The sequence below is a fragment of the Physeter macrocephalus genome, chromosome 10 (genome assembly GCF_002837175.3).
Source record: "Physeter macrocephalus isolate SW-GA chromosome 10, ASM283717v5, whole genome shotgun sequence".
NCBI lineage: Eukaryota > Metazoa > Chordata > Mammalia > Artiodactyla > Physeteridae > Physeter > Physeter macrocephalus.
Window position 1 is genome coordinate 26361769 of NC_041223.1, and position 24811 is coordinate 26386579.

Below are 24811 nucleotides of genomic sequence, written 5' to 3' on the forward strand. Positions count from 1 at the left end.
CAGGACACGGGTGCTGCCAGTCCTCAAGGCCGTCACAGTCCTAGGTCACCTCTTCTAAGATCTGACCCAGAGGTCCCACACTCCTTCCTCCCCTCTGATCTCTTTCCTCCCTGTCTCTCTCTGCTCCTCCCCCTTGTCTTTTCTCTCTGTACTTCAGTAAGGCCGAGGGCAGGAAACCTCAGAGGAGCACGGACAACAGGCCGTGGCACATCTTCCCTACTTCCCTCTGGGCCTCCATGTCCTCCCTGTTAAACCAGATGCCTTACCCTTACCAGTGAGTTCTCTTAATACCTATGGGTGAGAGATGTACCCCCTGCCCAGGTGCTCCTTGAAATAAAGTTGTTTGGGAAGTGTGGCCTTAATATTGGGGCCTTTTTCTTTCATCATTCGTAAACAGAAAACATCAAAATTTGTTCTTAAATAATTTACTTTTTAATCTTGACGTCTGTGAAAAGTTACATTTAAATTTAGGAAAACTTGAAGAAAGCCAATAGAGAGTCAACAGTTTTCTATCAGAGACAACTAAATGTGCAAATTTCAAATGTTTTCTATAATAAGTATAAATAATCCCATTTATTCACATTAAGAATGAAAATATTGATACACATAAAATATTAAAATAGCAACTTTAAAAGAACTAAATGAAAACACTGAAGTTTATCTTTAGAAAGACATTATAAAGAGATCTCTCAAGGAAAAAGGCTTACGGTATCTCAAGGGGAAAACACATCACATAGGACAAGTAAAGACTATGGAGAGTTAGTTATAGATTGCCAAAATTTTCAGGTTCTAAGTCCAGAACCGCCCCCACCCCCAAAAAATAGCAGCCTTTACCTCTGGGGACAATGTGTTCCTTTTTTTTCTAGAACAGGTATGAGAGTAACACAAAACACACAGAGAAACTGCATGCCAAGGACAGAAAGAAATTTCCTCGTACTCATGGTTACAAGGTTGTGCTGTCCCAACGCTAAGGTGGCCACGAGGTCACCGCCCTGCACCCCAGCACACAACATTAACACAGCAAACAAAACCATCACCAAAGGCTCCATATTTCCCCGTGAGCTTCTCCAATCTCATCCCTGCTCCTTCCCAATTGTCTCTCTAAGGAGGTAGGATACGCAGAAGCATCTATACACCGTGGAGAACGGTTTCTCATCGGAGGGCTGGGAAGTGGCTCTGGCCAAAGTTTCACGAGGAAGCGTGAGAGTTTAATGAATTTATTTTCGATGCGACTTCTTCTTTCCAAAATGTACGGAAAAGGTCGACTCCCCTACTGCGGTCAGGAGTTTGCTGTGTCTATAACATGACCGAAAGCCAGTATGTTATCTCAAGAAGACAGTATAGCAATTTCTGCAGACCAGAAGAAACAGTTTCACTTAAATAACCTTAAAGTTTGCAATCAAATAAATAAAGTGATTTACACAGACACAAGAGTCTGCTGGTGGAGTTCACATGGGCTGTGCCTACGAGTCGTGCTTGCCCCTACAACAACCAGAAAATAGGTTATTATTATCAGTCAGTCTTCTCACTTAAACTTCTAGGGCAGCAGCGCAACGTAACAAACAAACAAAATTCCCTCATATGTAACATAAGGGGCCGTTATATATGTTCCAGGTTTGTGCTCACCTCAGTTCAAGTTAAGCTTTAGAAGTAAAGACAGTGATAACCAAAAGAGTTACACATCTGCCCACTGAGAATATTGAGTTTTACAAGGTGCATATTGTAAAGAGCAGCTGGTGTGCTTTTCACCGTGGACTTGTTCAGTCTCACCAGCCTCAGCATCACAGTCTGTGGACGGTTCTGCTTCTGCCGTGTCCGTGGGAAAGGAACGAGGCAGGTAGGGCAAAACCATGAACGACTGGCACTCTGCCCGTAACTGCCCGTTACCCCTGAGCTTCCCGAGCTTCCGGCACAGGGCCTGTGGCCTCAGCTCCCCATCTCCGAGAAATGCTGATGGAGGGCGGGGGGCTGGCTCCGAGTTTCCCAGCCCGCCTGACCTGTGTCTTTTCCCTTTTCTCTAGAGACGAGGCAGCAGTCTTGGCACGCGTTCTGAGTCCACGAGCTTCCTGGCTGCCTGCTGGGAGGAGGGGGAGCTCTGGGCTGAAGCCCACACCACCTGCGGCCAGTCACACGCTTCGCTCAGGTTCCAGGCTGGTGACCGAGAGCTTCTTTCCTGCCCTGCTCAGAGACACCCTGGCCCCCCGTGCAGGGCCGGACCCCCGGGGGGCACCGGGGCGCTGGGAGCACGGCACCACGCGGGCTAAGGCTCCAGGCCCCTCCGGGCCGGGGCTGGCCGCCTGGGTCAGGTTAGCCGTACATCTGCTTGAACTGAAAGCACTCGTTGCAGTAGCCGTTGCACTTGGCGTTGCCGAAGTGCTCACAGGCGGGGGCCCGGCAGCGCTGCGTGGGGGGGTCCTCAGGGACGGGCTCGGGCCGCCGGGCGCTGGTGGCCACGCGCTGGCCGAGGTGCTGGCACTCCATGCACAGCTCCTGGCTGCAGCAGGCCAGCACATTCCTGCAGGTGGCCCGCGTGCACTTGGACCAGGAGGTGCTCTGGGTGGCTCGGGGCAAGTCTCTGTGCTGGCTCGCCCTCTGGGTGGAGAGAGCAGAGAGAACCACTGTCACAGTCATTGTTCAGGGACCGCACGGTGCCATCCCATCCGACGGTGTGGGTTCTACAAAGGGCTGGGTGTGGTGAAGGCTACCTGCCTGACCAAGCGGACAGGGGGCCGTCTATGGACGGGAGCCTCCAAGGACCTTTCCTCCCCATCCCATGAAAACAGACCTGACCCCAGGGAGGCCCGGTGGAACCACCAACCCTAACATGGAGGCCGGCAAAGGCCGGCCTGGCTCGCTTCCGTCTGGATTAATACTAAGGTGCCCTCATTTAGACAGATTCCCTACCGCCCTCCGACCGGTAGGAGAGGCATCTGTCCATGAATGTTTGCTTTTCTTATATGCCAGTAAGTGGAGGCACCCGGGGTGTTCTGCCTTTTCCTTCTATCTCATAATAAGAGGATTACTTAAGAAAGTCTGCACTTCTGCTACAAATCTAAGAAGTCTCTGATCGCCATTTGGCTATTCGGAGGCTTTAACGGGTTTTATTCCACGGCTGGTTTTATTTGCTTCTTAAAATGAATCTAAAGTAAACTTAGGCCATGAAAATCAATAGGAACTGCTGCGCTTCCAGCCCTGGGAGCCAGGCTGACTATTCCCCTGGTTTTTCCCTGGAACTCAGCAGGGAGGAGAGCCTGCTTATCACCCCGGCAAGGAGGCCGGGCCCACAGGAGAGGGGGAAGTCCCTCAAGGTGTCTCACCAGCTGCTCTTCAGTCCTTTTCGCTTCATGAAATCTCTGATTCTGAGCTTCGATGAAACACTTCTGACAGTATCCTTCAAACACACTGCTTCCGAGGGCGCCGCATTCCCTGCCCAGGCAGGGGACAGTGTTCTGGAACCTGGAGGCCGTGGGGCTGGCTTTCCCTGAGGCAGGGACAAAATCTACAAGAGAGCAGAGGCTCATCAGTAACACGTACGGTTCACCAAGCAGACAGATGCTGACGTCAGAGAAACAGACAGGTTCCTAATACAGATTAGACCAGCTGCGCTCTACCTACGAGAGCAACCTTTCAGAAAGCCAGCAAAATAACCCACAGAAATAATACTATAATAAAAACATCTTTGACTTTACAGATCTCTCCCTTTGCAACAGGCCGCACTGGTCGGTCACAGTAACAGAACAAGCAGAGACATTAAGTGCCCGTCCTTCTTTCAAATTTGAGATTTCAAAAACCACAAATGGACTCTTACAACGTCAGTGAAGGCCGCTCTCTTTCCAGCTACCGCTCATCAGGTTTTGAATGTTCTTTAGTATGCCAGAGTTTCAAAAGAAGTCTCGTTTAAATTCTACCTTACAAACACTATACCACATGACCTTATAAAAACAAATTCTCTGAACTCTACCCACAGGGCTCTTGTGGGTTTTGGAACATGCTGCTCTGTGCTTTTGCTTCCAGGTGTGCCGGCAGAGCCACTGTTGACTGTCCCCCCCCCCCACGCAAGGCACACTCAATGCCACAGCCCCTTCTTGAAGGGGCTCCCTTCTTGAATTTCAGAGGCAAACTGCCTTCTACGTGGGGTTTTGAAACAGGGGTGAAACCCATCCTCTCACTCACGTTTATTTTCTCTGTACTCGATGAAACACAGCGTGCAAAAGCCTTTGTTCTCTGGAGTCCCAAAGTACATGCAGCCCGCTTTCCTGCACTTGCTGGTCCCCGTCCTGTCCCCGGGAGTCCGTGCGGCCGGGGAGCGGCGGCCAGAGGGGGCCTCGGGCCCGGCTCCGCGGCAGGCGTGCGGGGAGAGGCTCTGTGAGAGCTGTGAGGGGTCAGACTTGGAGCGCTGGTGGCAGGAGAGGGGGCTGCTCGAGCCGAGGTTCGGGGCGGGCTCGGCTGTAGTCCTTTTAAAGCAAGCACTGCAGATCCCATTAAACGTCCTGGTGACGTCCTGGAGGCAGGCTCGGCACTTGCCGGGGTCGAGATGCTGCGCGGGGTCCGAGGGGTGGCCCGTGGGAAGCTGCCGGGCACTGTGGCATCGCTCGCAGAAGCCATTGTGCTGCACGTTGAGGGTGAAAGGGCAGCCGGGGCTCCTGCACTTCATGGCCGTGGTCTCGCTGAACAGGAAGAGACTGGGCGCTGTCGGAGGGGCTGAGTGGGGACCCCCGGCGGGCTCCTCGGGGCTCCAGGCCTCCCCCCGGGAGGCCCCGAGCACCAGGCGGGGCAGCGCCTCGGGGCCCGGCTTGGAGTTGGGCTTTGGGCCTTTGGTTTGTTTCTTTTGCCGCCTCTCCGAGCACTCGTGGCACAGAGGCTGGGTGTTCACGGACATGAAGAAAGGGCAGTTGGGCGTTTCGCATTTGATGCCCATGAGAGAAAGCTGGGGCACGGAAGGTCCCAAAGGGTTCTGGGGGTGCGTGTCTCCCCGCCCCTGCTCGTTGTTTTCCTGCCACTTCTTGTATTCGTGCTGGACAAGTTCAAAGTAGTCATCTACCAGGTTTATTTCTTTGGGTAAGTTAGCTTCATCCAACCTAAAGACCAAAAGGAAAAACATGGTACTACACACATACACACACACACACACACACACACGCACACACACACACACACAACTTTACACCACTAGATCATAGAGCAGACTTTTAAAATCTGGACTGTGCTAATAACTTCATAACCATTCACTGAAATGCAGCCTACGATGAAGACTCTGCACCTCGAACGTAACACAGTCCAATACTGTTGGGAAGACGCCATTATTTCGAGAATCAGTCTTATCTAATCAATTTTGGTCCACCCCCAATTATGGATAATTCTAAAGAAAGGGCTACTCAGGGGCTGCTTCTACACTTAATTACCCTCTTCCCCTTTGAAAAAGTCACTTTTACTTTCTAACTTCTCAGAGATCAAATTTCTAGTGAAACATTATTCAGCGTATTCATTTGGGATGAGCCTACTTTATAGTACAAACTACCTTGTAATGTGTTCTGTATTTTTCTTTATTAATTTATTTTCTTAATTTTAAACGTGCCCCGGTCTCTGTTAGCGGTAACTGCCACGAGCAGTAACGAAGAGGCGGGCACACCATCAGGCGCTACATACTGACTTCTGACTCTTGTGATTTGTTCAGCTCCACTTGGAGAAACCGATTCTCTTAGGCCTTCTCGGTCTTGTGCATTTCAAGTTCTAGGAAATAGGCGTCTCTTTATCATCAAGCCAGTGTTTACAGTTTTGATACTTGTACAACCTGCACTCTGGGTCTCTCCTCCCCACCCCATGCGGCCAAGTCACGTGCCTGCCACACAAACACGTTCTACAGCCCAGTCTGTGTCTGGCGTGTCTGCCTTACCCAGAAGCCAGAAGAATGAGTGTTTTGTTTCTAAGAATTTTCGCCTGCTAGTCTAGCACTAGGGCAATTAAAAAAAACCCAACCCATCCTTGTTGTGAACGCACTTTTTAAAGCCACAGGGCTGACGCTGAGCATCCAGATAGGCAGAAAAATGATTCTGGATAAATTACTTGTTCCCATTTGAAACCCAAGTTAGTGCTACCTGAAGTGACTGTCTCTGACTCACACACAAGCCCCTAAACTTGTTTCACGCTGGAGGAAACCAGCTTCAAACAACTTTACTGTTGGTCTTTGGGGTAGCAGCAGCTTAAAGATGACAAAGGATAGAGCGGAAAAACAAACTGCTTACTTTGCAGCGTTAATTAAATGGGTGGTGCCATGGTCCCAGCCTTGAACAGGGATTTCTATCACCATCAAGTACTCTTTCAGGAGCTTTTCCTTCATCTCATTTTCAGGATCTGTCAAAAAGTGAACTTTCAAGTCTTCGAATCTTCCTCTCTCTCTGTTAACAAGTGGAACAGCTCGGATTTCTGAGGGAAAAAAATAACACATCAGCAAAATATGATTCTACTAAATGAGATTATGTGTGAGGCCATATATATATATAACGACTACATTTTGAAAACGCAGAGAGGATACAATTACAGAGTGGAAAAGTATTATCTAGCCACAAAATCAAATGGGGAAACAAACTGTGCTAAACTCTAATAAAAAACACACGGTTGGGACTTCCCTGGTGGTGCAGTGGATGAAAATCCACCTGCCAATGCAGGGGACATGGGTTCGAGCCCTGGTCCAGGGAGATCCCACATGCCGCAGAGCAACTAAGCCCGTGTGCCACAACTACTGAGCTTGTGCTCTAGAGCCTGGGAGCCACAACTACTGAGCCCGTGCAGCTAGAGCCCGTGCTCCGCAACAAGAGAAGCCACCACAATGAGAAGCCCACGCACCGCAACGAAGACCCAATGCAGCCAAAAATAAATAAAATTTTAAAAAACCAAAAAACGAAAAAAAACCCCACACGGTTTCCAGGACGCCCACAGCATATTAAGCAGCCTGGAGGCAGTAGGTCTTATTGGTTAAATCCCACACTCAGAACCAGACCGACCTGGGTTCGAGTCCTGACTTTGCTACCATCCATCTCTGTGACATCAGTCAGGTAAGTTATTTAACTTCTCTGAGCTTCAAGTGCCTCATCTGTACTATAAGGCTATCGCATCCACAGGGATGCTGTGAAGATGAAATGAAATAAAATAATGTACCTAAGCATTTGTAAAGTGCCTTATTAGTTCCTCATTAAGCTATTACAATAATAGCTAACCTGCCAGACATTTACCTGCCCCATGCCAGGCACTGTATTACGGGCTAATTAAGAAATGGAGGCAGTAATACACATTATCTCCTACTTGCCACTAACATGCTGAAAGTACTTCCCAAACTATAGACAAAAAGTTGGGGGCGCATTACGGTGACTGCTATCGCATCGCTGTTGCTAAACAACTGACAGAACACTGTATTTAAATAAAACTAATATACTTAAATGGGACTTTCAATAAGGAGCAAAAGAGCAAACCCTGAGGTTCAGGAGGAACGGCGTGTATCAGTATCTACCAGCAAGTACAAATGTGAATAGATGCTCAGTTTTCTCACCAGGTCCACTGTCCTTCATGGTCACCAGGGGTACAAAGTGTTGGCTGTCGTAGCCGAGAATGATGGGGTATCTGTAGCATTCCTGGACAGGCCAATGGAGAGGCAAGTAAATTCCGCCCACCTTCAAAGGAGCGAAATTGGAACCCGATTCCAAACTTCTCAGCATTTTGTCTGTTTAAGGGAAGAGAAAGAAAAGATAAGGCCCTCCGTGGCTTTCATCAGATTCCATTTAACTATGGTCTCCTGTAACTTTGGTAGCATGGGTTTTCCTAAGAGGTAAAGCACTAAAGCTGAAAAGCACTTAAATACAGACAAGCCCTCAGCAGGCATCTCACCTGAAATGACAATGATCGGCCTTCTGAGGATGTTGCAAAGGACAAATATGTGTATTTCTTCCAGTGAATTATACTGAAGTCCACTGCGGGCCACTGGTATGTCCGTGGACGACATTTTGACAAGGTTGTCCCATTCATCAGTCCAATTCTAAGGGGACAGAAAAGAAATCATTGAATGTACTCTGCACTAAAAAACAATTCTGGCTTCACTCTGTAATTAATCACTTGTATCACTCAGCTTACTTTTACCCTTTCTTGAAATTATCATTTAAACGATCACCCTTTTGTCCCCACTTTGGTTTTCTTCCCTTACTTTTTTCCACCACAAGGCAAACTCAAAAGTAGGGGAGGATGGGGACAGCACCTGCTTTCAAAAAAATCCCAGATGAGGCATAATGTCAACACTCCTCATCCAAATGTGCACAAAAATCCCAAACGTGTGACTGGCAATGGGGAGGCACCCGTCTGAATTTGATTGGCTGGCTCAGTAAAGCATGAGAAGGTCAATCACGCTGAAAAACAACTAAAACGCCACAGGGAAGCCCAAGATCAGAAGGATCATTCTAAAATGACTCCCCAGCTGGGAAGCTGCTGCCCTGGAGCCTCCCAGCAGTGACAAGAGCCTCAGGTCCAGCCCACAGGAGGTTTCTGGTGTTTTCCATTGACTCTGCTTTGCCAAGTTCATGTGACCTGGCAAATCACATGCTCCTCGAGAGCAGGGACTGGCCGAAGGTACCGTTTTGCCACCATGGAGCTCTGTCAATAGATGCTTGATGAGGAAACACAACATACCCGGGTATCGTAGCAAAGCCCCGTTTCCACGAATTCCTGAGACTTAAGAGACTCCAGCTGCCAGCGGAATTTAAAGTTGCGGGTGTCCGTCTCCTTGAGGGTGCTGAAGAGCGCCTTCCTCAGGACCAAGTCTGTGTCCTGAACACCCCACATGTACTGGGAAGCGGCGTGCATGAGGCAGTTTCCGTCACCTGAGGACAGAAGGGAAGCAAATTCAAGCAATCTACATCTAAGGCCTAGCAGGGGTTTACAGAATAAACTAGCCTTATGGCTACCATGCGGGGACCCAACAGCGCTCGTGAGAAACGCCAGTGGTTTAGTGTCTTAGTGGAAGGGCCAACCGGTAACATTTCACAAGGTGATGACAGCTTTAATGAAAAACAAATATATCCCTCTTTTAACTCTTATTTTTAATGAATGATACTAACAGAGCCAAGGAACCAGGGACTGAGAGTCAGAAGCCCTTGGTTCCAGCCTGGCTCTGCCCTAACTAGTTCAGGTGACCTTGGGGGGAAATTCCTTAACCTCTGGGTATTTTTCCTCTTTGGAAATGAGGACATTGGATTATGATCTCTGAAGTCCATTCCTTTCTAACATGCCTTGATTTTCTGGCTAAGACGCTGGCACTATTGCTCTCTGACTCTGAGAGAGAACCCCCAGAGTAACATGCCCAAACCAGGAAGCTGGTCTGGCTCCATTTACTAGACAGGGAAGGCCTGGCCATGACTCAGCGGTACATGACTTGACCATCCCACCACAGCCTTTGGGGCCTGGGAGCTTCCTCTCCTGGTCGGTAAAGTGGGATTGAGAAGACTGAATTACCTACTGCCTGCCCACCCCACCCCCAGAAATGCCTTGTGTGAACCCGCCTGTTAGCAATTAGAGTCCTTTTTCAGAGTTAAAGAGGGCCTCGATGTCTACATTTGAAAATAATTCAGTGTTTAGGGCTGGCACTTCAAGAATTTTGAGGCTTTTGAGAAAAAGATAGGTCTAATTTTATTCTATCACTTTGTTACTTTTATAGGTTAAAATCCACAATTCATGAGACTGCATTGCTTTTTGAACTCCAAAGAATAAACATTTTGGAGGTCTGTTTAATATTTAAAAAGTTAACTCCTTAGTCTCTTTTGGGAAGTGCATAATTGTTTTTATAAAGAAAAGTTCAATCGTGTTCTTACATTGTTCTGTGGTGCAATAAAGCTATTTGAAATTTTATCAAATCTTAATTATAGTCAACTGTAAACAACAACAACAAAAACCCACAAAAATATATATCCGCAGCCAGTATCTGTTCAACTTACACACTTAGAAAAACTAGCTAAATAAACATTCAAACAAATGAACCAAAAAGATCGCTCAAGGCTTGTGTCTTGGCAGAAATGTAGCAACAACTGCATTCTGTTGAAATTTCCCCTTTGCAAAATCTAGAGCAAAGATAAGGCTTTTTTTTCTTCTTGTGCTTACTTTCAGTTCTTTATTGAGATGCACCAGCATAAAATTCCCTAAGTAACATCTGGAATTCCCCAGCGCTAAGTTATTTGACTAGCAATTGAGCAACAGCTATTGTACTTTTTGTTCTGGTGTGTAGACATTTAAAGTGCGAAGTGCACCCTGGACTTTCCAAGTGGGTGTGGTCAGGGTGAGCTGGAATAGGGCTACTCATTATACAAGTGAAATCGCTGCAGCCAATAGACGTTGGAATTTTTCACATGAAGTTTCAATTTTATGCCACCTACTCCCTTCCTCATTCACCACAGTCTCATATCCTCAAATGCAAACTTGTGAATCACCCCCTCCCCAAACAGACCATTGACTTTGTAGAGCCCTCCTATAGGGGGAAGGCTTAAAAAAAAAGGGCTAATACAAATCAGAGAGGAAAAGTCATTTGTTTCCTTCCTTCCCCTAAATATTTTTTCTTCCTTTTCCAGAACTTTAAGGAAATTTTTTTGCAAGTGGTGAAATAAAAGGATTCTGAGCCTAAAAATCCTTACTTCTCAGAAAACGATATCAGAATGCACTTGCTTTTGTAGTTTTGTTTGTAGTGTGAATCCTTGATTTAAATGACCTATCTTTGCAAAACAAGTGTTTACTTTTCCTATTGCATTTGTTCTCTTAAGGAACCAGAGCAAGTTAACCCTAAAATCTCAGTTCAGTTCATGATAATACGTTTTTTTCTCTTTCTACCACATTTCTAATTTGGCAGGATCTCTTCTTTCCAACTCTCCCACCTCTTTTTGTAACCAAATGGGAGAGAGTTAAAACCACAGACTGTCAGGAACATAAACCCCTTGATGATGACTTCACATAATTACCTACTTCTAAGCATCACTTGACTTAATGCCAAGAACAACATAAACACTACATAGCCCCAGTTTTCTTTCTATGTTTCTAAGAATCTATGCTTCAAAAATAAAAGCAAGATGTTGAGGTGATGCTAACTCCCAGAGCCAAAGGAAAAAAACATGCCCCTCAATCGTGCCAAGTTACCCAAGTCAAAAATGGCCAAAGTGAATGTACCAATTTATTTAAGTTGATGGTCTTATCATCTCACTGTCAACAAGGATGTACTAATTTTGCCCTTCGACATATGATTTTGATCGGGATGGTTTAGGATTGTCACTGATCTAAGGACAGGAGCCTTTTGAGAAAAAGGCCTTACTTAAGACTATAAGCAGTCTACTTGCTTCTTGTAATAATTCGCTACATTTATAAAGTAGAATTTTGTATCTGCATGAAACAGTATGCTCGAATGTTTCTGTGATGTGCATACTCTTGCTCAAAGGAAATAAATAAGAAACAGAACAGTAAAGCTTAGAACAGGAAACACCTACTAGTCACAAACGGCCATTGGGTAGACAGTCACAGACAGGAAGAAATGCAGTACAGTACTAGGAATCCCTAAAAAAAACATGAAGTAGAGGTCTAAAACCTGCGCTAAAAATCTCAAGTATCTTTCTAGTTCATATCATGGGACTGTGGGCAACAGAACCCAGGTGAGGGAGGAGCTGACAACAGTCACTGGTTAACCCATAAAATGTCACTGATTCAAGAAGTGTAAGGCCATTGCCACAAGCATTTTCTAATGACACTGGGAAACGCTACCAGTTTTCACACAATGCTTTCCTTTTGAACTTAAAGCCTTTTGATATTTCCATTACTGGCTAGGGAAGGGTATTTCACAGATGATTAAACAGTTGCAAGAATTACATACAGAAGTCATACATACATACCATACACATATACTTAATAGGTGCATGGTGTCTAGAAATGCATTCTTAAAGCCTCAGTGCGCTCTGCTGTCTAACATACACTAGAAAATATCCTTAATTAAAATATTCACAAAACGAGCTTGCTTTCGTTACGTGCCCCTTATAGAATCTCTATACTAAGGTACCTACGGCCTTAAGAGATTCGATTTGGACTGGTGCTATTACCTTCTAATAAATGGGCACCCAGCCCGGTGGGAGCTACCTCAGCCCCCAGACAAAAGCATGTCTTACCATTTGTTTTCAGCGCCACAAGCTTCCTGACTTCTCGACACCAGTTGAGCTTCTTCTGGCTTTCCAGGGAGGCCTGGATGTTTCTGTCGATGAGAGCATTGTGGATGATCTCCCGAAACTGTGGACAAAACTGGCAAGTTCTGAACATTTCCAGTGTGTACCGGTGCATGGATTTAAAATGGTGAATGATTCCATTGGTAGGTTTAAAAATATCTTCTGGAGTTCTCTCTCTTATCTTCACAGCTTTCCGCATATTGCTCAAATACAAAGCCAGAGGAAGGAGTTGCTCAGCCATGGTGCTCTCCAACACCTGAAGAGGAGGGAAAGAAAACCCCATGCCGTTAGCTCGGCTTTGATAGGACTCCTATATACCTGACTGCAGGAAACCCCAGTGTTTGATCTTGTCATTACCCTAAGCGGTAGGCAAAAGATCTTAGTCACCTCTACTCCCAGGATACTAGCTGGCCCCAAAGATGAACTCACACCGGACTGTTTTAAGTTACATCACTTTTAAAGATTAGTCTAAACAAGAGAAGGAAGGCGGGGAGTGGGCAATGAGGAGGAGGGGAATAACCCATGTTTTCAGTAACATTTGTCAGGGAGCCAAGCCTGTCTGTCAGCAACAGGTGTGGTGCCTCGTAACCGACTGAAAATCCCACTTCATCCTGATGCCGCTCTGGGGCAGCCACTGGATTTTAGGCGCCCTGAATGCCAGTTACAGGCACAATGTAGTCCTGACAAGTCTGGTTCCTTTCCTAACAGCACCACCGAGCAACCCTTGCTCTTAGGCAAAGTCTTGATTTACCTCTTTCAAGCACTCCCTCCCTATACTGGAAAGACAATAAATATTTTGCGAAAAATCCTGCAATTTTATGCTGCCACCTAGGCTGTTGATTGGACTTTTCTCTTTAGTCCCCAAATGAAATATTTATAAAGCGTTTACTTGTAAAATGTATTATAATATACAAAGAGTTAAACTGAATGTTTTATAACCAACAAAAAAGCTTATTCCCAGCAAGATGTTTTGCAATTTTAAGAGCAAACAGTCAGTGGTCTTTCAGACCATCTCCACTGAACTTAACAACATCAGAATAAAGAACAGAATAATGATAACAATAACAATAATAGAATAATAAATTCTATACTTCCAAGAGCAGATATTGGAAGTACAGAATTATATTCTATATAATTGCAGAATTAACTGTATTACTTCAACTCAACCGTCAACCAAATTTTATTATCGTCCTCCAGGTACCGACACTCAGATGGATTTTGCACCCTGTCTTCACCCTGAAATCTTCAAGCATAATCAACTGGTGGAAAGAAATAAAAGTCTGGAAGCAGACAAGGAAAGAAGTATCAGCCAGAGGGACCACTCAGGACAAATGAAAGAGGAGGGGGGCAAACCCCAGCATCTCCAAGCCATGCCAACAGCATGGAATGATGTAACATGGGATCTTTACAGAGCAGAGCTTTGTGGAGAGCCAGCTCACATTCACTGCCCCTTAGTAGGGTGCCTTGCCATCCATCCTAATTTCCAAGATGAAGACAAAGACATTTTCAGAGCACGAAGAGAGACCCTAGGAAGTTTCACTGCATTTGTTAATCCCACTCCTGTGTCATACTCTTTACCAGGGCAAGCCTCTAGCTGAGAAAGAAGTTAAACCAATGTAAGAGGGAGAAGAAACCTAGATTACAGAGAAGCCAGTCCTGGTGGGTCTCAGCTCTCTCAAAGCCATTGATAAAATGGTCTAAATTCTCATGGCCCGCTCCAAGGAGAGAGGTGGACTAGAAGACTCTGAGGCTGCTTCTGAGGAGTCTTCTGGTGGTAGATCTAGCTCAGGATTCCTTATCTGATAGCTGGATGATGCTTGGAAGAAGTCATTCTCTGGGTCAAATGGTAATCTCTGCTTTGATGTCAGATATTCCTTGCAGGTGGATTTGGGCAAAATCATGGCAGGACCACAGACACAACGAAGGGACAAAAATATCACACACACTTCCCCTCGGTGGCATGGCAAATGCCTCTTTCACGATGTCATTCATTTGTCCATCCATCACTCAGCAAGCACTGCCTGACCACATTACTTCTACTGCCTGACCATCAGCTTGATGCTGAGGCTAAAGCTGAAGACAACCTTATTCCCCGGCTTGAAATCACATGACCACCTTAGTCTCCATCTATGACCACTGCAGTACTGGTCCTGCTCAGGTAGGTCCCACACCATCCAGGGGCAGGGCTTCGCTGAGAAGCCCGGTCTTCCAACACCCGCCCCTTGCTAATCTCAGAACACCTCTCCTGTGGCCGCAGCGCTTGCTGCTCTCACAAGTAAACAGACAGGCAGGAGGAAGACTTGAAACAAGCTAGTTGTAGCCTCTTTTTGCTTTTTTGACTCTTCTATTATCTTCTTCTTCATCTAAGATCTTTCAGCAAAGTTCTCAAATACTGAGAGCTGGAACCATAGGCAAGCCATGCAAATGTCAACATTTGATAGCCCGGTGTCACCTCACTCATAGGTTCAGCCTCGCACGGCCTGCAGAATTGCCTCCTTAAAAGAAATCAAAACCCACTGCCCAACTGCCCAGGACTTGGACTTCTCCACACTTAAGATTAAAGAAAAATCTGACCTGTGATAAAGAATTTCTGAGCTATGATTGTAATGTCCTTATATGCAAAGACATACAATATTACCCGTAACATTTCTTTCATGTTTGTTACCTCATTGGCTTTTTATCAACAAATATCGACTTTTTAGAAAGTACCCCTCCAAAAATTCAAAAATTGTACAAAGAATTGGAAAAAAATAAAATAAAGAAGCACTTTAGACCACCGAGACTGAAGCAGTAACTGGCTGTTTAATACTCTGGGACATTAGGGCTGTGGTCCAGAGAACCCTGAAACACTGGTTCTCTCAGAAGGCTGCCCTGAGATACTTGACCAGAGCGGCTTTCCAAGGAAAGAAGATCAGAGGCAGGGAGAACTGAAAACAAAGCGGTCTCAACAAGTTCTGAGCTCCTTCCTTACTTAATACCACGGCTTTCCTGAAAGGCCAGGTGGCAGGATGTGGGACGACCCCGACTGACAAAGACAGTCTGACTGGGGGATAGGGGCCTGCAGATGCTCTAAACTGGAGCCCCCAAAGGCAGGCCGACCACCCACTGCTACACGCATACTTCTCTGACACTGCTTAACTTTCAGTGTCTGCAAGCCGTCCCCGGGAAGCTGAGCTGACCTGGCTCCCCGCCCCCTGGGTTTTGATGCCCCTGAGACATGCCACACCTTCGGGCTGGTGCTACAACAATCTGGAAAGAGGCCACAGCAGTTTGCAAGGGCTACGTAGCCGTAAGCATGCAGAGCTTGATTCCAAAAAAGACAAGCCAAAGAGCAAAGCACCAATGACCACCCGTGACCAAGCGGCCCCGGGGGCGACTCTCCCCGCAGGCAGCTGCCTTTCAAGTTCTCTGCATTATCTGCAAGAAACAGCTGGCTGGATCCTTGAATCCCGGCTGTCACCCCAACATCTGGCGCGGCCCCGTCAACTATCAGCAGTTCAGAACCTACAACGGGTACAAACGGCCAACAAACTCCCCTCTGGAAGCGCTGCAAAACCAAGGCCAGGTCGACGGGGCCAGCCCGCGGGTCGCTGCCAAATTCGCACCTGCAGCCCTTTCCCGGGGGAGACGGCACAGGGACGCGGGGGTTACCTCTTCGGGACACGCGATCCTCTGCAGAAACCCCAAGTCCAGGTCAGGACAGGCGTGCGCCGCCGGCTGGGGTCACGGTCGGGGTCGGGGCCAGGTGGAGGCGGCGCCCCATAGACGCCCTGCCTGGGGTTAGCTTGCGGGCCTGGCCGGCCGGAGGTGCAGATCTCTTCTGCCGCCGCCGCTGCCGCCGCAGTTTCCCCGGCGGCCGCTCTTGCCGCTCCGCCCCCGCGGCCCCTAGTTCGTTGCACTTGGCCGCCGCCAAGGCTGCAGACTGCCAGTTCTCTTTTTTCCCTTTCTGTTTTACCGCCCGCGGACAGCCGGGGATTTCCACCCAGGGACTTTCCAGTCACGTGACGCGGGCCGGGCGCCCGGAGCCCGTGGCCTCCTGCCGCTAGGGGGCGCAGGAGACGCGGGAGGCCCGATGCGCTCTGCCCCGCCCCGTCCCCGCCCCGCCTCGCCCGACGCCCGAGAAACTCCTGCGCCCCGCCCCGGGGTGTCCCCGCGTGAGTCACCTGGGCATTTCGGAAGCTGGACTCAACGTCACATCCATGTGGAAATCGCAGTGATGGGAACTGGAAATGAAATAGGTTCTTTTTCTCAGCCGTTTTTCTGCAGAAAATCATCAACTGTGGAGAACAAGAAGGGAAATCATAAAGAAAGAAAACCCTAAAAACCACCACAGGCCTCCGCTGGGTTTGCAAAGCTTGAACTGCGCACGTGATGAGCTCGTAGGGGAGCGCCCAACTCTGGGCCCCCGGGGGGATTTTAAGAAAAAGATGCAGCCACAGCCCTTGGTCCCCATCCGCAGCATTCGTGCCAGCCCCGGACCCCAGGCTGGTGCGATGCCGTTTCGAAGTGACGTCAGATCTCGTGGCCCTGCAGCCTCGAAATTCGCAGGGGCAAAGCCAGTCTTAGATAAAATTAGGAATCAGAACCACTATCAACCCCGTCCTTCACTTGATTGATTTCCCATCTCCATTTCTGCGCACCAGGGGCCCGGGTGGCATCCCATTCAGGTAGCATTTCAGTTGAGAAATCACTTCTAGTCCCTTACTGTCCTTGCCACGTCCGTCCCCCTAAGATCTCATTAGGAGTCTTTTTAGAGGTCCTGATGACAGTTCACCCCAAGATGCCAAAGGCTGATAATACTTATTACCCTCACACCCCCTTATTAAACAGCATTCTAAGGGCAGTGTCTTCACCTAGAGGGTGTCCTGTAGAAATAGGTGTCAGCCACCTTGGCTGTGCAGGAACATGAGTTGTGGAGAGGGGGCACTAGGTCCTTTTGCTGTCTTGGTCTCCCCCTTGGCTCGGCTCATTTTCTAGAATGACTAGACTAGAACCAGACTGAAGTATTCTGTACCACTGCCCCCTTGTAGACTTAGGTATACTTGTCAGGCCATATATCTCAAGTTTTGAATTATAAAATTATAATTATAAAATTTATAAAATTTATAATTATAATAATAAATAATATAAAATTAAAATAATAAATAATAAATAAAATAATAAATAATAAAATTTAAAATTATAATTATAAAAGTCATAATTATAATTATAAAATTCAAATAAATTCAATAAAATTATACCATCTTGCCTGCCAGGATTTGTGACAAGGTAATGGCAGTCAGAGGCAGGAGTGGTCTGTAACCCTCAGTTTAGCTCTACCCCCATTTCCATAGTTCTACCACTGGAATGATGGTCTCTGAGGATGCATTCTCAGCCCTGCCCTTCTCTAGTTTTTACTGTTCTTTCTGTCTTCTAAGTCAGAGCTCTGGCCGTGCAGTTTTCCTTTTCTAATACTTAACACATGGGCGAGACCAATAAGAATTTTCTTGGTAAATCAGAAAGAAAGAGTGGAAGAGGAAAGGAGAGTATAGAAGGAGAAACTCCTTATCAGAAAGGGGATATAAAATTTGGGGAAATCTGTGGGATGAATTGAAACCAGAGAGATATAAAAGCCTTGCAAGGGGCTTTAATTTCTGCTATAGACCTTATCAAGATGAACAGAACTCTGCAAAGAGAAAGGAATATTTATAAACATTGAGTGGACACATCGGAGAAAAAAAATGTCTCCTTATAAGAGAGAAGAGCAATTCTGGTTATGTGGAGTGTTTTGGTGAGTTCCCAAGTTATGTGTCATTTTTATTGTGGTGCCAACATTCACATGTCGTGAACTTCATACAATGAGCACACATAACCTCTTGGAGTTAGACAGTCCGTGGGACTGGGACTGTGGCCTGTGTGCCTATACCACATAATGAAAAAGAAGTGCGTCCCAAGATAGTGGGGTTGGAGTGGAGGAGGGTGGGGAAGGGGGCAGGAGAAACCTGGTTAAAGAGAGGCAGATGTGACAATTAGGAAGAGGACCCATAGCTGGCTCACCTCAAAACTCAGTCCATGAGTCTTTCTTAAGAAACAGCCACAGTGTATTTCTGAAAGTGCATGGAATTCCACGGCATGGCAATCATGGGTTAAACTAAAATCGAACATTTTGTGTCTGTGGTACAATTGTTCCCCTTTTCCTGGCATTGTGCTCTGTTGAAAAGGAAAATCCATATTAAACGTATTTTGAAATAGCCTTATGTAAGTATGGCAGTTTAGTTATTGCAGGGTAGCTTTAAATCCTGCTTCAAATTTTAATAACGCTGGGCTGAGTTTTGAGATTATTGAAGTGTGATGTTTGTACTTTCAAGGCTGTTATCAGGGCTAGTTTTGAGAAGACAGTAGAAGTTCTTTGTGGGCTATAACTCCAAGGAGAACTGGGATAATGATGTCACAGGTTTCATCACCCTATGGATGCCAAATTTTCCTGAAATGCTACTTCTTATCTAGGGACCTCAGATCCTCTACAGGGATTACCTGGGGTGAATGGAGAAACCAAGACCCACCACAGGGAAGGCACTTAACTGAGGTAACCCAGTGAGTCACTAGTAACAGGAACAAAGACCCTCCACTAGAAGGGAGGGAGTTGGTTTAGTGCCAAGTACAACCCCCCTTTATCCTACTTTGCCTGAAAGCATGGGGTACTGAAATCTGAAGCTTGTCAGAAAATTCATTCCCCAATGAATTCTGGTTTAACTTTCTGTCAACACTTGGCTGAAACACTTGGCAAAGTAATTTTAGTTTACATTATGAATGTAAATATTCAATTCTTGGTTTCATTTCCGTTTCTGTGGAGGCTTCTGTTAATGACCCAGTATGAATGATGGCCGAAAGATCTAAAATGGGTTTTATTAGGAACCAGCGGGTGTGCGGGGTTGGGTTTAAGAGTGAGCTGGATGTTAACCTAAATAAATTAGTTCCTGTTATTTGGAATAGTGCCATTGTGAAAATTTGCCTTTGATGTGCCGCCTTTTTCTTCATTTGTCTCTCAATTCCCTTCGTCCAGTTTGGGGTGCCCATAATCCTGCTTCCTTGTCACCCCTGCCTTCTCTCCTCGCCTACTCCCCATCAGCATAAAAAAGGATTTTGGCTTTCATTCTCTCCCAGGGGCCCGTTTTCTGGGACTGGCTAATCTAATAAGGTAATTTGTGTCCATTTTCAAAAACAGATTGCAACGTGTTACTGTGGCATATTTCTTGAGAAACATTCCTATTGACACCAGAACCTCCCAGAGCTTAAAGGTGGAAACTTCAAGCGCCTTAGCGGGCTGGAGGGGAAGCAGCTGTATTTCCATGATTCTGAGAATCCTTAGGTGCAAGGCATGCCCTGGATTTGATATCAACACGGCGGGTAGGGCAAACAACCTCATCCTATTAAATGTACACATGTCCTTTCTTTTACTCACTGACTATAGCCTACATTTATTGATGTAATTACATTCCCCCTTCTTCTTCACTGTGTAAAGGAGGAAAGACTTTAGCTCTACACTCCTAGGTTCCATAGCTGGGTCTATGAACTGAAAAAAAACTGAAAATAGGCAGATTAACAGGAGAAAAGGTCTACAAATTTATTAATTTTTAATATTATGTGCATGGGGCATCGCAGGAAACAAGTGTAGGTACCTGAGATGAACCAGCCAGACATTTTCTTCTTTTTTATTAGAATGAGTAAACATCAGCAGGGCAGAGAAGCAAGGACCCTCTGCCGGGTGTGCTTATCACGTTTGTTTATGCTTGTGTATTATTCTCTTGATTATAGGGAAGTTGACTTGTCTCCCAAATGAATGTTTAGGTGTTTTAAAATGTTTATTCATGCACTTTAGTTTTAAAAATTCATTTGTAGGGGCTTCCCTGGTGGCGCAGTGGTTGCGCGTCCGCCTGCTGATGCAGGGGAACCGGGTTCGCGCCCCGGTCTGGGAGGATCCCACGTGCCGCGCGGAGCGCTGGGCCCGTGAGCCATGGCCGCTGAGCCTGCGCGTCCGGAGCCTGTGCTCCGCAACGGGAGAGGCCACAGCAGAGGGAGGCCCGCGTACCACAAAAAAAAAAAAAAAAAAAAAAAAAAAATTCATTTGTAAATGAGTTTATCATAGGCAAAAATATTAACCTTTTGTTTGTTTTATGTTACTGAAAAAAACACTCTTGTCTTCCGAACTGGGTCTGTTGTCACAAAGTCTTAAGACTTTAGTTTTAATTGGCTTCTAATTTTCATTATAGAAGATTTAAAAACCTAGAAGGAAATTTTACAATTGCCATGTTTTTAATATATGCTTTGGAGACTGCCTGGGTTTTCCACACTTGAAATAAATCTGCTGAATCTGTCTTGAGACACGTTCAGGTCTCTAGAGAAAATGGCTAGATAGGCATCATGCTTCATCTCAGAATGAAATGTAACTTTTCTCCTGGAACAAGTGACTTTCATGGTATTTTACAGAAGTAACCCCACCCGCCCCAAACTCAACTTGTTGCATGTCAGCTCTGAAATAAATTCTTAGGAAGAAATACCTTGATTCTTGAAGCTTTCATCGTTGGTTCTTGGCTTCTCTGGTTGAACCAAATAGTACTTCTTTCGTTGGTTCTCAATGATGTCAAACATTCAAAGCTGGGCACGTGTGAGATTTGAGATTAAAAAAAAAATCACATTTTTTTAAAAATGAAAGAACTTAATTCATATATACGTTCCTGGCTTTGAACTTCAGGAAAATTATTGTACTGCTTGGGTGGCTTGAAAAATTCTTGGCCCTGGGCATTTTAACTATAATCGCTTAGAAACACACAACCTGTTATGTCTTATACCCTAACTGTAGTCGTTTGCTTTATGATGACTGAACTATCCTTGCAGAAATCTGCATGTGGCTGTGCTTTCAAAGTACCTTTCTAGAGCTAAATCAGATGATGTGAATGGAAAACTCTCTATGAGAAAATGTAAATAACCTCCTAAGCTAATGATTGTTTACTTTAAGCCTTAAAGCATCTATATGATATTTTCTGAGTTAACACTTATTTTACTTTTTATTTTTAGCTTAAATTTTTAAGGGGGTAATTTCTGATATAAATCATTTTAGAAACTTTAGGAACTTTAAAACTTGCAGCTGAGCCAAGAGATTATTTTTCACCTTCTTAAATTGGTCTCATTGTGCTTATTTATAAAATGAAAAATTTGGATGCACTAATCCCTAAGAGTCATTCCAACTCCAGCATTGGATCCTTCTTCGGTTCTGTCAAGAAAATTGTATATGAATTAATATTCCAGTGGGTTGCATTTAATAAGGAAATGTGTGTCCAGGGTTTGAATCACACCGTTGGGTTCAAAGCTCAACTCAGCCACTTAATAGCCAAATGATCTTGGGCAAGTTACTTCACTTCTTTTCCTTTAGCTCTATATTTGAAAACAGGAGATAATAATAAGACCTAGGGTTATTATGAGCATTAAATAAACTAATACATGTGATGTGCTTAGAACAGTGACTGGCACATAGTAATGTTAGTTATTATTAATTGTTCATCTTTTTTTAAAAAATTAATTAATTTATTTATTTATGGTTGTGTTTTAATAGCCAAATGATCTTGGGCAAGTTACTTCACTTCTTTTCCTTTAGCTCTATATTTGAAAACAGGAGGTAATAATAAGACCTAGGGTTATTATGAGCATTAAATAAACTAATACATGTGATGTGCTTAGAACAGTGACTGGCACATAGTAATGTTATTATTAATTGTTCATCTTTTTTAAAAAAATTAATTAATTTATTTATTTATGGTTGTGTTGGGTCTTCGTTTCTGTGCGAGGCCTTTCTCTAGTTGCAGCGAGCGGGAGCCACTCTTCATCGCGGTGCGTGGCCCTCTCACTATCGCGGCTTCTCTTGTTGCGGAGCACAGGCTCCAGACGCACAGGCTCAGTAATTGTGGCTCACGGGACCCGTTGCTCCGCAGCATGTGGGATCTTCCCAGACCAGGGCTCGAACCTGTGTCCCCTGCATTGGCAGGCAGACTCTCAACCACTGCGCCTCCAGGGAAGCCCAATTGTTCCTCTTCTTGACAGAACAATTTATTTCAATGTTTGCTTGGAATTAAACATACTAAAATGTACAACAAGTCATTTCATGTTTGTTTTCCATATTTTGGGGGAAGAGTATTACCTTTATTTTGCAAGGGAGTTCAAGAATTCCTTTATACATTTACTTTTTTTTTTCACAAATACAGAATTATAGAACTATTGAATATTTGTGTTTGATGGGACTTTTGAAACCATCGACTGATAATTTTCTTTTCTTTCTTTTTTTGGACAATGTTTTAGTTTTTTAATGAACATTTTTTACCCAGCTTTACTGAGGTATAATTGACCCAAAAAAAGCATATATTTAAGGTAAACGGGATGATTTAGTATATGTATATAGTGTGAAATGATTACCACACCAAGCTAATTAACACATCCACAATCTCACATAGTCACCATTTTGTGTGTGTGGTGACAACACTTAAGATCTACTCTCAGCAAATTTCAAAGTATCCAATATATAAAATTATTTTTCAATAAGACATTTTAATTTTTTGATTCATTAAAAAAAAGTACAGTAAACCAGTTTTAATTCATATACTCTTATTTTTAATCCACTGAATGTATTTTTATCAGGACCAATTATTTTATGTAAATGACTTGATTTCTTATCCACATCATAATTTATTTCTTTAAAAAATAAAAATTGTATATATTTAAGGTGTACAGCATGATGTTTTGGTATACAGATAACATATGGTTTTCTTGGTGATGAGAGCACCTGACAGCTACTCTCTTAACCAAGTTTCCAGTATATAATATAGTATTATCAACTAGAGTCACCATGCTGTACATTAGATCCTCAGAACTTATTCATCTTATAACTGAAAGTTAATACTCTTTGACCAAGATCTCCCCCTACCCAGGAATCTTAGAATTCCTTGGAGATGATTTGAAGGTCATCCTCAAGCCCATGCAGGATGGGTGAGGAAGGGTGAGCCTCCATGGTCACACCTAATTTCCCAGAAAGGCTTTGCTTCCATCTACTTTGTATATTGCAATTCCTGATAAGAATTAATCTTATTTTGCACATATCCTCATTTTACAGATGAAGAAACTGAACCCCAACAAGGTATAGTGATATGCCCAGGGACACATAGCAGGTTAATAGACCAGAAATAAACCCCAGGTTTCCAGGTGCCCAACAGACCACATTCTATACCATGCTGCCATGGAAACTTTCAAACGGATTAAAGTAAAAACAAACTCTCACACAACAACCAGAAAACCCCTGAGTATCTCTAGGAAACCAGCACATTTTTGCTAAATAGGGTTTTCCTCCACTTGATAAAAGCAATAAAGACTAAACCAAGGGAACTAGAATTTAGAAGTGAAAATCTATAGAAAAATGAATAATTGTTTTTTAAAGGAAGCATCCCAAGGGCCAAATAATTCAAATGTGTCAGGCACCATGGGATACAGGGATGAAAAATTCCCTACAGTTCTAAAGCAAGCATTATAATTTGAAGTTTCCTGACAGTTTTTGAAAGAAGAGAAATACCTTTCTTTTCCGGGCCAAATGCCAAGTTAGGTAATTACCCCTTGCCCACTTTCTTTCCCCAGGCTGTTTTAATTAGATAAGAATTCTGCCTTCATTTCCTTTTGTAAACTGAATTGTGATGTTGCCACTTATCTTTCAAAGACTGTTAATGCCCTTGTTTGCTGAAGGCTTTTCCCTTCAGAATGGAAAAGATTTTGCCATAAGTACTTGGCTCACTTCAGGGTACAAAATGCTTTCCAAGGGTTAGGAAATACTAGATCCCTCAGCTTCCAATACTAGATCTTTCAGCTTCAATTCTGCTCCAGAGACCCAGAGAGAAATCAATAAGCCATACCTTCCCTGCCTGTCCTACTCTGTCTGACAGATGGTAAGGGGAAAGCTTTAATAAACTGCTCAAGAAACAATGTTAACCAGAGTGAAGTCTTACAGTCAATTCCACACTCCACACCCTCTCCCCTCCTTGAAAAACTGCCCAAAGAAACAGTGGATCCATAGAGTCACAGACAACATGTAACCCATTGACCTCACCATCTTCTCAACAACATGACTTTCCACAACAGCAAAACAGCGGTGCACATTTAAGCAGGGCCTTGTACTAAGAAAGAATGGGGTTCTAGTACCAACCACGCTATAATAGCAAGGTTATTTTAGGCAAGTTACTCAATTTCACAAAGCCTCTTTCCTCAGGCTTACATATTTTTTCACTTAAAATATCTTGGAACTGACCCATATCAGCACATGTGATCCACTTTTTTATAATTGTTTTAATGGCTACACAGCATTGCATTATATAGCTGGACCATGATTTAACTATTGACGGACATTTAGGCTGCTTTCAATCTTTTGCTCTGGGAAGCAATGTTGCAGTGTGGATGGACCACTGCACACACAGGAATACATCTCTGTAAGATATACTTTTATAAGTAGAAATGTTGGGTAAAAAGATCTTTGTATTTGAAAGTTGGATAGACAGTGCCAAATTGTTCTGCATTGTGGT

The 24811-nt window shown here is 44.6% G+C and overlaps 1 protein-coding gene across 3 annotated transcripts; it reads right to left on the reverse strand.

Annotated features, from left to right (window-relative positions):
* Positions 1-435: 435 nt before the first annotated feature.
* TNFAIP3 (TNF alpha induced protein 3) lies at positions 436-16159 on the reverse strand. Of its 3 annotated transcripts, none has more exons than XM_055087480.1 (9): positions 15876-16159; positions 12171-12480; positions 8671-8861; positions 7879-8026; positions 7544-7714; positions 6243-6423; positions 4174-5078; positions 3318-3499; positions 436-1296 (listed from the first exon to the last, which is right to left on the reverse strand). In XM_055087480.1, exons 2-9 carry the CDS (start codon positions 12463-12465, stop codon positions 1189-1191), a joined length of 2181 nt encoding a protein of 726 aa, XP_054943455.1. In that variant the 5' UTR covers positions 12466-12480; positions 15876-16159; the 3' UTR covers positions 436-1188. The 3 variants fall into 3 exon arrangements, with proteins under 3 accessions (XP_054943455.1, XP_028350193.1, XP_007118023.1); XM_028494392.2 differs by having other exon boundaries at positions 436-1350; XM_007117961.3 differs by having other exon boundaries at positions 1248-2592.
* Between the last annotated feature and the right edge of the window lie 8652 nt (positions 16160-24811).

Excerpts from the sequence above, each read along its gene's own strand:
- TNFAIP3 (XM_007117961.3), bottom strand. The coding sequence starts at position 12,465 with ATGGCTGAGCAACTCCTTCCTCTGGCTTTGTATTTGAGCAATATGCGG. Across the intron at positions 8,027-8,670 it reads GGCTTTGCTACGATACCCGG|AATTGGACTGATGAATGGGA; the intron begins GTATGTTGTGTT and ends CTGTCCCCTTAG. Across the intron at positions 6,424-7,543 it reads CATGAAGGACAGTGGACCTG|AAATCCGAGCTGTTCCACTT; the intron begins GTGAGAAAACTG and ends TTTTTCCCTCAG.